Source organism: Anas platyrhynchos, chromosome 20, assembly GCF_047663525.1.
Source record: "Anas platyrhynchos isolate ZD024472 breed Pekin duck chromosome 20, IASCAAS_PekinDuck_T2T, whole genome shotgun sequence".
Lineage (NCBI taxonomy): Eukaryota > Metazoa > Chordata > Aves > Anseriformes > Anatidae > Anas > Anas platyrhynchos.
Genome location: NC_092606.1, coordinates 796,761 through 811,190, shown reverse-complemented (window position 1 = coordinate 811,190; position 14,430 = coordinate 796,761). Strand labels below are relative to the sequence as shown.

Genomic DNA, 14,430 nt, shown 5'->3' with positions numbered 1-14,430 from the left:
TGTTGTGTTCGCAGCAGCCATGCACTGCTAAGCTCCGCTTCCCAAGCAGGGTTTTTTCTTCTTCAATAAGCTCAGCCATTGTTGGCCAGAAATTAGACTTTCTGCCTTGATTTTTGTTATTTTGCATGGCTCCATGATTTGGAACAGCAAAGAAGAATGACAGAAGGCTGCTTCCTCCTCCTCCTGACACAACTGCAGAAGACAAAGCCGTGCAGGTCTGCCTAGGAAGGGAGGTGACCCTGCTGCAAGTACTCCTTTTTCAAGAGTCTCTGATGAAGAGTAACTGTCCTGCTTTCAAACACCCATCTCCAGAAATACCACCTAAAGGCTCCCACTGGCACACAGAACACAACTGTCTCAGCCAAGCACCTGAATGTGCAGGGGAGACAATAAAGCTGTGGTGACTCCCTTTTCCCCATAGCATTAATGGCAGACTAAACGTGAGGGTGAACAACCTATTTAAATGTGGTTCAAGGATACGGAATCCTTAAAGATTTGTCCATTCTGCTGTAGAAACTGTGCTAGCAACATGAGGAAAAGTTTCCTGGACTTGAGGATGCAAGGAAAGAAAAAGCAAACAAACAAAACCAGTACTAACTCCTGAGCAACCCACAGCTTAATAAATACAGATTTAATGCAATTTTCAGCCATGACTGCTCAGAAGGCACAATCACACTTGATTCCTGTTTGCAGTAATTACTGCCACCTCCAGCACAGTTTCAACTATAGTATGGGCAGTCTAGAACTGGCAAGCTTTTTTTTAATTTACCCCTGCCACTGTTTACAGCAGTCCACAACCAAGCTAAAGTCCTGCTGGAGCTGACAGGCATTTTGGACAGACTACAGATCAAGTCCTCCTGTGGAAGATCTTAACTCAAAACTAGATTTAGCTGGCTAGCACAGTGAAGGTGGTCTCATGACTGCTCAACCCCGTCTTACCTCCTCCTCTGAATGGGTGTCATTTCCAAAGTGTAACTGGTTGGATGCTAGCAGGGACCATCCTCTCATCCTGCCTCAAGGAGAACGTCCCCTGGCTACAACGGGAATTTTACCTGCATTAAGGACTTCAGAGCTTTTGTTTTTAGGAAGAGAGGAAGATGGAAAATAGAACGTTAATAGTAATACTACATGCAAAATGGTGCAAGGAACAGAAAGATCATGAACAGTAGCAATACAGACAGAACAGTGCAAGGAGCAGAATATTCAGTCAGCAATAAAACACATCCAAAGCAACCTCCCAGGCAGCCTGGCAGGGACCAGCAATCAGTATCCCTCACTCTCAGCGGGAGTTTGCCATTAACTGCAACGAGATCTGACCTCACTACCAGAAAAGATGGAACAAGGTGGTTACTTAGGATGTGGGGTTTCTTTGGTGCACGTCTCACTGTAGTCTGTAAGACTCACTGTCAGGTTATGCATACTGAGTTTGTGGACTATACCGTTATCCTACACAAGACTATTTTTTTCCCCAAAAGAAAAAAAGATGTCAAAATTGCTTGCACTTTGGAAGATATCACATGCACATTTATCCCTCCTCTAATCCATTAACTTCCACACTAAAGTGTGGTCAGTTCAGGAACAAACTAACAAAGAAAAGTAACCCATGCAGCAAATTAATTAAATTTCTGTTGGTCTTCTTGTCCCAAGTTCCGTTCTATCAGGCCAGATGAACACATTGCAAGTTGCTAGCACAAAGTGTCTGCCTCTGTAAAAAATAAAAATAAACCCAAGAAACCTGGGGCTTGGGACTGGCACAAGGAATCCTGAAACTGGGAGGGCCAAGCAGAGAATTCTGAAAAACCAATTATTGCATTAGCAAAACCAAGTCAAACCAAAAAACAAACCCCACCAAAAACATCTGAACAAAACACTGTCTTCCATTAATAACAAACTTTTTTTTTTTTTTTTGACATAGCTATAAAAGTCAAGTAATTTATAAAACTGCAACAAATGAAGTCCGGTTGTGTATTCAAAGAACCATAGAACAGTTTGGGTTGGAAGGGACCTTAAAGATCATCCGGTTCCAACCCCCCTGCCATGGCCAGGGACACGTCCCACTAGATCAGGCTGCCCACAGCTCCTTCCAACCACCAAACACCTCCAGGGACGGTGCATCCACAGCTTCTCTGGGCAGCCTGCTCCAGGGCCTCGCCACCCTCACAGCAAAGAATTTTTTCTTGTATCTCATCTAAATCTATCCTCTTTCAGCTTAAAGACCTTACCCCCTGTCCTATCACTACGTGCCCTTGCAAGAAGTCCCTCTCCAGCCTTCTTGTAGGCCCCCTGGAAGGGTGCTATAAGGCCCCCCCGGACCCTCCTCTTCCCCAGGCTGAGCAGCGCCACTCCCTCAGCCTGTCTTCGCAGGAGGGGGCTCCAGCCCCTTGATCATCTTCGTGTCCTTCCTCTAGACCCACTCCAGCAGGTCCATGTCCTTCTTGTGCCGGGGGCCTGAGCTGACCACAGGCTCCAGGGGGTGTCACAGAGCGGAGCAGAGGGGCACAATCCCCTCCCTGCCCCGCTGCCCACACTGCTGTTGGTGCAGCCCAGGGTAGGGCTGGCTTTCTGTGCTGCAAGTGCACACTGCCGGCTCATGCCGAGCTTCTCGTCCACCAGGACCCCCAGGTCCTTCTCCTCAGGGCTGCTCTCAATCCACCCAGCCTGTTTGTGCTCGCGACTGCCCTAACGCAGCTGCAGCACCTTGCGCTTGGCCTCACGAGGTTTGCCCAGGCCCACCTCTCAGCCTGCCGGTCCCCTGGGTGCCATCCCCTCCCTGCAGCGTGTCGGCCGCACCGCTCGGCTTGGGGCTTGCAGACTTGCTGAGGGTGCACTCGATCCCACTGTCCATGTTGCTGACAAAGATGTTAAGCAGTACCGGTCCTTGTACCCCCCGAGGAACACCACTCATCGCTCTTCTCAGCTTGGACATCAAGCTGCTCACCACAACTCCTTGAGCATGCCCGTCCATACCCAATTCCTTCATCACCAAGTGATCCTTCCATCAAAGCTAGGTCTCTCCAGTTTATAGACAAGGACATTGTGTGGGATGGTGCCAAATGCTTTGCACAAGTCCAGGTAGACGATGTCAGTTGCTCTTCCCTTATCCACCAACGCTGTAACCCCATCAAAGAAGGCCACCAGGTTTGTCAGGCACAATTAGCCCCTAGTGAAGCCACACTGGCTGTCACCAATCACCTCATTTTCAATGTGCCTTAGCATAATTTCCCGGAGGATCTGCTCCATGATCTTACTGGGCACAGAGGTGAGACTGACTGGCCTGTAGCTCCCTGGGTCTTCCTTTTTTCCCATTTTAAAAAATGGGGGCTATGTTCCCCCTCCTCCAGTCAGTGGGAACTCCATCAAACTGCCACAGCTTCTCAAATATGATGGATAGTGGCTTAGCAACTTCATCTGCCAGTTCCCCCAGGACTCATGGATGTATCTCATCAAGTCCCATGACTTGTGCACCTTCAGGTTCTTCAGCTGGTCTCGAACCTGATCTTCTCCTACGCTGAGCACTTCTTCATGCTCCCAGTCCCTGCCTTTGTCTTCTGGGACTTGGGCAGTGTGGCTAGAGCTCCTGACAGTGAAGACTGAGGCAAAAAACTCACTGAGTGCCTCAACCTTCTCCATATCCTGGGCAACCAGGTCTCCCGATTCCTTCTGGAGAGGGCCCACATTTTCCCTAGTCTTCCTGTTATCACCGATGTATCTACAGAACTTTTCTTGTTGCCCTTAATGTCCCTGGCCACATTTAATTCTATCAGGGCCTTAGCTCTCCTAATCTGACCCCTGGCTGCTCAGACAATTTCTCTCTATTTTCTCCCAGGCTACCTGTCCTTCCTTCCTACCACCCTCTGGAGGCTTCCTTTTTATGTTGGAGTTTGTCCAGGAGCTCATCAGGAGACCTTGTTCATCCACGCAGGCCTCCTGGCATTTTTGCCTTCTTCCTTTCAGTAGGTAGGAGAATTTCCTTGAAATGCCATAACAAGTCACAGTGATTTTAGATGTTTTTTTTGAAATATATTGACGGGAAATACCTTTAACGCATTTTTTGTCACTGTATATGTACCCTGGTCCACCAAACCATCTATCTTAAAGTTTCTTGTTTAGAGAGGACACTCTGTCTTCTTCCTCCAAAAATGAATTTTGTCTAATAATCCTGCAAAATAATCAACCTTACAAAAGGCCTTCTTCAAATGTTATATTTATATATATATATGTATATACATATATATACACACACATACACACATATATATAAATATAGACTTCTATGATTTTTTCCCATTCTACGCAATGTCTCAATAAAGAGATCAGCAATTTTATTCTACAAAGAAGCAACACATAAAAGGGGAAAATTAACGGCTTAAGAACATCATATCCATATTTCACCGATTACACATAAAAGGAAAAAAAATCACCATGAACAACTGTCTTTGAAGTTTTCTCGGATTAGCAAAACCCAAGTGCAGAGCGGCCCCGTCTCGCTATCACCGGCAGGCTCGCGGCCGGGTGGCTGAGCCAGCCCCAGCCCCGCACACCCCGCCACTCCGAGTTTGCTGCACTTCCCTCCCGCGGAGTCGGACGTGGTTGGAATGTATGGAGTTTAGGAAAGGTTCCCAACAACGACTGCGCCGTCGGACGATCCTCTCTAGGCCAGCTTCAGTGTGCTCACTGGGAATGATGGCATGGTTACCATAGTCACCGGGTTTAGGACCGTCTGCCCAACCAACTGCGGGTGATGGACAACTTGGGTTCCTACAGCAGGCTTGGCCATCACCGCTTGCTGGCCAAGGCTTGTGGTTCCATTCACTTGCTGGTGAGAGATAGTGTGAGCGATGTGGCTCACCACAGGCTGGCTGACGGCCACGGGCTGAGGGTAGATGGGCAGCTGCTGGCCGAGGTGGGCCATGTGGTTGATGGTGGCTGGGTGCACAGTGATGTGGCCGATAGGCTGAGCAGCAGTGGTAAGTTGCACAGGGCTGGACGTGGAAGGTGCAATGTGAGCAATGTGCTTGGTCTGTGGACCCTGAATCACGTGGTTGACAGTCTGAATGACCGAGGCGTGGGTAGTGGCGGTGTGGGCAATAACAGTCGATTGCACGGTCGAAGCCGCCACGATGTGAGTCTGTGCTGGGACGATCGCCTGCGGCTGGACCAGTGCTTGTGTCTGGATGGGAGGCTGTGCGTGGGCTGGGGTTTGTTTCTGCTGGATAGACAGGTGCTGAGGCAAAACTGCTGGGTGATGGGAAGCAGCATTTGAAGGGACGGCTTTCAGGAGCTCTGGGTGCTGGCGCTGGGTGAGTTTTGGTAAAGAGTTCACTGGCCTGTCATCTTCCATGTCTTCATCCATGTTGTCTTCACCCTCTGGAAAAAAAACGAAAGGAAGAAACTCCCATAAAAAAGAAAGCAGAGCATGAACTGGTGTAACCAGCCTCTCCTACATGGCAGCACAAGCAGAAGAGATGGCAGCAGGAGGAGACGCTGAGCTACAGAAGGGCAGCACAGCACAGCAGGCTCCACTAAGCCCCAGTGGGGTGGGCACACCCCTCTCTTGTCTGCGTGTGGGACAAGGACACAGAGCCAGGCTCTCAGCCCAGAGAGGGGTGCCCACAAAAGGCTGAGAGATCTCACTTGGCAGGATTGGGAAGCAACTTGAGCAGAGGCAGACAGACAACCTGGGATTAGGAGTGCTCCGTGCACAAAGAGAACGGGACTTCTCATCCTGGCAAGTTGCTCTACCAGCTGGAACTACCCCTTCTGCTCCCAGAGCAGAAAGGAAACACCGATGAAGAAACATGGCAGCAAGTTCCTCAGCCTGGTTCTGGAAAAAGGAGTCTCCATTCAGCCCACAAATTAATGCGGCAATACTGACCCTAAGGAGATGAGGATCGTGAGCAGGGCACCTTGCACTGCATGCTCTGAGGACAGCCATGCAGTAGACTAAAAATCTCAGAGGACACGGAAGCAGCAGGAAAACCAGGGAACGTACTTCCCTTTTGCAAGCGCTGTGGTTAGGAGTAGTTCGAAGACATCATTTTCAGCTGAGGCCGGCTGATGCCATTACAAAGCACCCCTACTCTCAGCTTCCACCTGGAGATGGTTGAGAGCAAGTTCAAAGGTGACGAACCCAATACAGGACTCTGAATGAACCAGAAAGTTCATGTTTTCCCTTTCTGGAAGCTGCTGTATCGTCTGCCTGGAGCACCAAGAGCAAACGCTGTTATGATTTGAAGGAGTTGCTGCCAATAGTTAAGAATTGCTACCCCCTTCCGATCCCTGGAAAGCAAAGCACTGTCCATCCACGACTGCCTATTCTTCCTGCTGCAGATCACTGGTACAGAGAAACGCATGCACTCTCCTACCTCACAGAAACTTCTTACTGGGAGCAGCACACTTGAGTTTCATTAGTATCATTTTATCTTCATAGTGAATCCTTCTCATGCAACGTAAAGGCTCGTTAAGTTGGTCAAATGCTCTGGTGATCTCTCCTGTACCAATTCCTTCTTCTCTGCATGGCTGAACACCTTCCCACCTCCATGCACAAATACATCAAGATGCTTACACACCAGTCAGTTCTACTGAGCAGTGGTGCACAGCTGTGCAAGAAGGAAACTACATTTTGAGAGCAGGGAGCTTCATGTGAGATACTAGCAGGCTGAATGTGCAAACCTGCACTTTGTATTTACCTAACATTGCTGAGGCATGATTTTCAGTGTACTTTACACAAATAGAAGTATTTTATTAGACCAGCATCAATGATTACAAAACACTTAAAAACCTTTTACTTCATTCTGAATGCAAAGGAACTGTGCTAGTGCTAAATGAAGACTCCCAACACCACCACCACTACACAGCTGTGCAGGTGATGTACAGTGATGATAAAAGAAGAGAGAAATCGCAGATACCTGATGCTGTCGAGGTAGATGCCTGGTCATCCTCTGGCTGAACTGTCTGTCGAATAATTCTGTCGATCTCCATGATGTCCATCCACTGGCTCAACTCATTCTTCACTTCTGCCAGTCGCTGCTGGGTAGCAATCTTCTCTCTTGCCAGCCGCTCCATCTCGTGCTCATATTCTTTTTCCTTTCTCTTTAAAGTCTAAAGACAGGAAGAAATAAAAAAAATATATCTAGGGAGAAAAAAGACAAATGTAATCTATGCCAACCCGGTCATTCCCACATCCATTACTGGTTTTCTTCTGTTACCAGTTATACTGGTGTAGACCTCATCAGATGTAGTCATGCCTTTCAAATTCATGCAGAAGGGGAAAGGACGAGACCTGGCCATGAAAGCCTGGAGGGTTACTTTGGCCAACCACTTTCTGTTTTCTGAAGGAAAACTGATGAGCCTCCAAAGCTGAAATGGTTAACCACGCCAGGTGAGAGGCACTTCAGCTGCGGGGTAACAGCCTACAGCTCCTTAGAAAAATCTGTGAAGCTTTTTCTCAGAAAAAAAAATGTATTTCTCTGAAAAAAATAAAAAAAAGTATTTCTGCCACTCTACGGACAGAAAATTATAAACCTTCTTCCTGCATTCTTTCTCTCTCCTGACCTCCACAGTTCTTTCTCTCTCCACTTCTGACCCGTCGGGCCGGGCGCACTCCAGGGGAAGGTGCCGGGAGGTGGCAGAGCAGATGGCCGGAGTCTGCTGGCCCCAGTCATCTTTCAGGAACTATTCTGGGATGTGTTTTGTTGTAGCTCGCCACGTAAAGACGGATTTCCCGGCTGAGCTGCTACTCAGCTTAGTAACGAACCTAGTGTAATTAACCAGAGCCTGCCTTCCTCTCCAGCACCTCCCCTTGCTGTGTGCCAGCAGCACCCCACTGCAGGCACAGTCCCAAGGGCCCTGCAGGAGCTGCACGTGTGTGCTACCCTGCAAGTGGAGTCCGGGAGGCTTCAGCAGAGCTGTCCCCAGCCCCCCAGCCCCTGCAGCACAACACCCGTGCCCCCAGCAGGAGCTTGGCCCTTCTGCCATCTCCCACGCCTGGATCTCCTGTACCAGGGCAAGAGGATGCCCTGCAAGCTGGGCTGGGTGAGAAGGGCTGACGCAGCCCAGAAGGGATGGCAGGACAGGGAGCAGACCCCCTCCTGCCCCTGTGTTTCTTCCTATCGGTGCTGCTGGGGGCCTGGTAGTGATGGGGGGGTGATCATCTGCCCGTGCTCCTTCCTGAGCGGCGTCATCGGCAGCCCCCTGGGCAGACTGCCAACCTGGCACCTGCCTGTCGATGGGTCAGTTCTTGCGAATCACCCTGCCCACATCAGGTGCCAGGCTTTCCAGTCACACATCAGAAACACCACAGGGTCAGCCAGACCTATTGTGACTGCGCTTGCCCAAATGTTCTCAAACAGAAAACACCTTCAGAGACATGCACTGGTCTCCTCCACCTTTTTTCTGAAACAGGAATTTCTTGCTGCAGCTGTATTATCACAACAGATCCTACTCTATACAAAAAAAAAAAAAAAAAAGAAAAGCAAGTCACAGCAGTTACATTTATTTTTAAAATAAGCAGCGACCACACCGACACTGCTTTCACCAAACCCAAACCCTTGGGATCTTCCAGCAGAATTAGCATGTAAACCTAAAACTCAAACAGGCAGAGGAGACCCTGAAACTCCATAAAATACATAATTAAGAATGAAACATCAACAAGAGGACTTCATACAAACGGCCAACCACCTGTCTTTCCGGGTCTGAAATTTCATTCAGCTGAGGCGTGTGCGCGGGCCAGCTGCAGGCCTGTAGCTGTGCCTGACCCACTTCTGCAGCGCCGCTCCCACTGGGAGCTGCCGGGAAGGCAACAGCGGAGGCTTTGATAAAGTGCTTATAACTGGGACGAAGACTGAGCTGCCAGCCAGGATGCGGAAGGATGCACTCCCCAGGTGTGATCCAGGCCCAAAGCCTCAGACCGTCACTGCCCAGAAGATGCTGCTCTCCTCTGCACCGCCTTGCAGTTTCTTCTGGGCCGTGGTCCCACAGCGGGAGCTCCCTGCCCACAGCCGAGGACCAGTCCGGAGTCCCCCAGCGACTCCCGGGAGCCACTGCTTTAAGGACGGCTGCACCCAAAGCAGGTGAACCCCAAACACTGAACCACGAGGCCGCCCAGCCCTGCCGCTGCGGTCAGTAGGCCAGGAATCCCTGCTGTGTACCAGGCAGCTCAGCCAGCCCCTGGTGGCAGCAGGAGCGCTCTCAGGGACATCACATCCCACGCTGGAGGAGGGCTGCGGGAGCAGGAGCCACGGCCACAGCCCCTGGGGCACCGCCAGGCCTGCAGGCCCCGGCCCTGCCGGCAGCGAGGCCTCCACCGTGCTGCGGGGCTGGGCCCAGGGCACCAGCCTGGCACAGGGCAACGCCACACGGCTCCGCCAGCACGGCTCTTCCCCAGGCGCCAAATTTCGGCCCAGACCCTTCTCCTGTGCCAGTAGCACTGCAGGACTGCTTCTTTCCACGTTAAGGAATGGAAGCGTTGGTTGCTCTGGCAACTCTTACTCCGCAGCATAAGGAAGGTACCGTGACAATCACACCGTTACATCTGGCTTCTGTTTTACTCCTCAGGCACTTGAAAAAAACCTACAAACACATCACGGACCCTGACAGTGCTGTGGGAGAAGCCGATCTCTCTACCCCAGGAAGAAATCACGGATTTCCTGCTTTTCATGCGGATGCGCCCGTGGCTTTTGGCTGGGAAGTTGTGCACACCAGCTGCCAGCTCTAGTGAAGAGGAGTTGGTGGTTTCACTCAGAGCATTCAGAGCTCTTGCAGCTTAACTCCTGACCACATGTGAAACCGGGAGCAGGGGCCACATAAAGCGTGCAGGAACAGTGTGCTGCAGGGACGAGAATCCCTCTTGTTGGGCAGTTTCTTCCATTTCCCAGAAGGGCGGAACAATTCTGAAAGTGAAGGCTGTATTTACAAGGTCATTCAGCCACGCACGTCAGCATGCCTCGATGCAAAGTACGGGAGCAGTCCCAGGGAAAACACGCCTGTCCTTTGGCTGGGTGTGAGCCAGGCAATGCCGGGCAGCTGCACGTATCGGCTGCGGCGCTGCCTGACCCCAAACCCGCCCCGCACACGTGGAGACGGTGACGAAGAAGGGAGGGCACGGCGAGGTCTCTCATCTCTTATTGCAACAGCAGCGACCAAGTTGAAATCCATACGGGGTTTGCCTTTGCTACCCATGCGATCAGCTTTTCCTCCGATACATGCAGCTGCCAGCTTCAAAGCCGCCTTTTCCCACACGGATTATTAAAGCAAACCAGCACAACTGCAGTGGCAGCAAGCACACGGCGCGATACGAGCTGGAACGTTTTGCGCCTTTGTGCCCGTTCTCACTGCAGAGCCATTATTTGGTCCTTGTGTGCATCCCACTTGCCATTATTTGGTAAACAAACCAGAAACAAACTACTGTTGTCACTACACTGCAAAGCTCATTTGTCACTGTAAAGAATTTTCCATTTTATAGCTGGCTGTAATTAAATTGCTTATTCTTATGTCAAGATGGAAAATAATGCTCCCGACGCTCTCTGCGCTTGCCTCAAGAATAATGCTAACCCTGTAGTTGGCATCAGTGAGGCTTAAAAGGTCTTATTAAAAAGCTCCCCTTATAGGCATTATATTAGCAATTTAAAAACTCGCTTTCAATTATAAGCATTTCCAGAAGTACATTTCAGCTGCTGTGCTCTATTACACAGCGCGCACCGATTAAAAATTCCCCATCAATGAGCAATCATGAGAATGATTTGTGATTTTGAACCAGATTCCTTAACTCTTGGCTACTGTGGCTGCACACACCGGGGCAGACCCCGCGGAGCTCTCGGGCCCCAGGAGCCCCCCTGCTGCCATCCCACATGTGGCACCCCGCAGACTGCAGCAGAACCCGATCGGTCAGCGCGGGCTGTGCGGTGCCGTGCACCGTGCTGACACCTGGGCACAATGAAAACAGCGAAATCCCAGGAAAAGGCTCCCACCCTTGCAGGGACTGCCACGCCGCAGCAGGGCAGCGGGATGGCACCAGCCTGCCTCCTGGAACGTCTTGAGGAAGGTGGCACGCTGTGGGAAGTGCAGTCCCCAAACAGCCTAAGTCCCCGAGGCTGTTGGCAGAGGTGTTACACCCACCTGCGGTACTTTTGGGATGTTACATGACTCATATTAATTATGGACATCACTGCTTCGTATCTCGCTATGCCTTCTATCAGGTTCTTCAGGTGCAAGGAACAGTTTCTTTAAAACTGAAGCAACCGCGTGCCCAACTGGACCGAGCCTGCAGTGCTGAAGGAGAACCAGAGCAAGCCCAAAATCCAAGTGCCTGCCTCCTGCGTGGCATCAGGCCGTGGCGTCAGGCCGTGCCCGCAGCCTCCACACGCGGCCTGGGCTGCCCCTGGTGGCACGGCCCGAGGCGCAGAGAGCAGCGCCGGGCAGGATGAGGCCCCAGGCGGAGGTGAGGCTGGCGCTTGTTCTCGGGAGCTCGCTTGGCTGGTGGGAAAGCCCCGGCTGGTTGCCACGGGAACAAAATCCCTCGTTTCCATGGCAACTGCATGGTTCGGCTGGCTCTTACAGATGCCATCTCGCAGCAGGGCCGCGCAGGCTCCCACAGAACACAGGCACAGCGCCGCCACCAGCGGCCAAAGCAGCCGCTGCCCCGTCCCTGCCCCGCTGCCCGCGGCTGCACAGCCAGGAGCAGGTCCAGCCGGGCACCGACCTGCCGCCATCCCTCATGAATTTTCCTGGGAGCCTTTGCTCGGCAGAGGGCTCTGGTCTCACCTACCCAGAGGCAAGGGAACCTGAGGACATCGTGCAGAGCTCCGGGGCCCTAAGGCGCAGGCTCACCCACAGGCTCAGGCTGCAGCACGACACTGCCGAGGGAGGCAGCACCCGCTGCGTTTCCCTGTAAGCACCGATGGGCTCAGCACCTTTTATCTGACAACCACTCGGTCTCAGACACAGAACGACATCTGGCTGTGGCTATCCACCGACAGCTGCTGTTTGCCGGTGCCCACACGCGGAGCAGCCGTGCCCCTGCAGGCCCCGGGCAGCACCAGCCCGTGGGACACGTCCCCAACACCCCGCGGGGAGGCTGCGGCGCACGGCACATCTCACCACGTCTCAACACGTCTCACCACCTCTCACGGCTCTCACGCCTCACACCTCGCTTCCCCACAGGGGGGTCTTGCAGGAGCTCCCTTCCCTGCTGACTTTGGGAAGGTGAGAGCTTGTCTGCGGAGGGAGGAGAGGAAGGAGGAGGTGCAGAGCCAGGATTCGGGGCTGTTTCCCGCTGGCTTTGCATTAGTTTCAGTCTCCCCAGCTCTCAGAACTAACACTTCACACCACCACCGACACCAAACCCCACCTCGCAGTGCTACATTCTAGGACGTGACTTCAGCCTCACACGCACGCAGCAAGCTCTGTGCTTTCCGGAAACGAGCCAGCTGCTGTCCCGGCTTTCCTGCGAGTGACAAGAGCTGTGCTGCTGAGGGGCCTGTGACCATCATGTTTCTGGGCACCCAGCACGCTCCCTCTGGTTTGCAGAGGAAGAGCTAAATATCTAGAAATACTTCACAGAATAGGGAATCTGTCTGGAGAAGAGAGTCATGAGAGAATGAGAACACGTATTATTATTACTATTTATTATATGCACACTGTTAGCACATAAAATTCCTGATAAAAAACACAGTGGGCCACAATCTCTGGAACAAAAATGCACTTGAAAAATGGTTTTTTGCACTGGCCTTGCAGCCCCAAGAGGATCGAGCCTCCTGTGAGCACAGCTCTCTGAAGGAGGTATAAATAGTTACTGGATAGAGGGTAGCAAGAACCCAAATCGGGAAGACAAAGAATAAAGGACTTAAAAAGAAGAGAGAGAAGCAGCAAATGACTGGAACACGCAGTGCAAACACAAACCAAGGCAAGGCGCAGCAGCTCCCGGTGGCAATCACCAAAACCACGCTGGCTTTTACCAGTTCAGCAGGTCTGCTCCATTCTTTGACATGGCTTTCAATGGTAAGAGAAATCCAACGTTAAAAAAATACTGAAGTATTGTCTGCAATGACAACGTGTTCAGAGTGGTTGTGTGGTTTTCTTGTTTGTTTTTTTTAAATAATCTCTGTCATTCAGGAAATGTGAGATGTTTTCAATGATGCTAGGAGACACTGGATGCCCCAATACCCCGAAACGTGGGGTCTGTTACTTGGAACATTATACTGACCAAGTAATTTCAATTTGCTTCACACGGCAAATATGTCTGTGGTAGAACTAATAGCTTTCTGCAAGCTAAAATCAATCACGCCACGTTTCAAGGAGCGATTATTATTAGTGTCAAAATCACCAGATTAGAGACTCCTGAGCCTTTCCTGGGTGTACGTGGGACGCGCAGACAGCAGCTCTGGGAGGCAACCCACAGCTGAGCTCTGGCTACAGCCGAATCTCTGACAGCTAGAGACGAGGAGGAGATAAATGTGGAGACGTTATCGCTGCATCTACGTGCTGCAGGATTCTTCTATTTTTCTTGGAGGCATCTCACTGCGGCTGCTGCGTGAGACAAAGCACGGTTCTGGATGGGCCCTGGCTACGGCCCCCCCCTCTGTGCCTATTTCTGCAAGTCTGGCTCAGCCCCCAGGCACACACACGGCTTCCCGGGGCTCCGAGCGGCTGCCACGGGGGAGCACCAGGCGAGGGCTTCCCCGTGACGGAGCGCTCCCTGGCAGATGCTGGCTGCACGGCCTCCCCGGGGGCCCTGCCTGGGCAGAGCCGGGTGGCCCCTTCCCCACTGCAAGCCTCAGCCTCGGGTCTCAGGAGCCTGAGCTCCTGCTGCCTCGGGAAGGCGCCGGTGCTCCTGCATCGCCTCCTTCCCCTGTTTCTCCCCCGCCGTAAGGAGGGCAGTGCTGGTGACTCACATCGGGCAGCTCCACCTACGGCCCACAGATCAGATCTGGGTCACCAGAGGATTTCTGTCGATCTCCCTCCCTCGCTGCTTCGGCCACGGAGGGAATGGAATGGATCTCAGGGCAGCATGAAGAAGCCCGTGGTTAAACACAAACCACGCCTGCACCTGCGCGAGGCCACAAATCAGTGCCACAAACGTGCACGGGGAGGGTTTACGGCTGCCAGCGCCAGCAGCTCCACGCCTGCCCCGTGCCCACCGGCCCCGCACGGCCGGCGCCGGAGTCCCCCCGCTGCTCACCGCGGTGGCCCTGGAGTGGGGGCACCCCTGCAGGCCCCAGCACTCCCCGCTGGGCTGAGGCAGCCCCAGAGCCCCCCAAAACCCTTAGTATAAAGCCACAGGATGGTGCCAGCTGCTGGGGACGATGAGCTTTGAATCCCAACAAACATTAAGCCAGAAGAGCAGAGCAGAGCAAGAATTCTAAATTAAAAGTTGTATTTGTGGTTCAATCCTTTCTGACAGTTTTCATAATTCTCAGCTAATTGGGATGCTGC

The 14,430-nt window shown here is 52.1% G+C and overlaps 1 protein-coding gene across 2 annotated transcripts in view; it reads right to left on the bottom strand.

The window, feature by feature from the left end:
- Positions 1-4,187: 4,187 nt before the first annotated feature.
- The window catches only part of MNT (MAX network transcriptional repressor), a 28,751-nt gene continuing 18,508 nt past the window's right edge, over positions 4,188-14,430 (bottom strand). For both annotated transcript variants that reach the window (XM_038165615.2, XM_027471962.3), the window contains 2 exons: positions 6,909-7,101; positions 4,188-5,367 (listed from right to left, as the gene is read on the bottom strand). In XM_038165615.2, the coding sequence (XP_038021543.1) occupies positions 4,652-5,367; positions 6,909-7,101 (909 nt within the window). In that variant the 3' untranslated portion in view covers positions 4,188-4,651. The remainder of the gene's footprint in view (positions 5,368-6,908; positions 7,102-14,430) is intronic.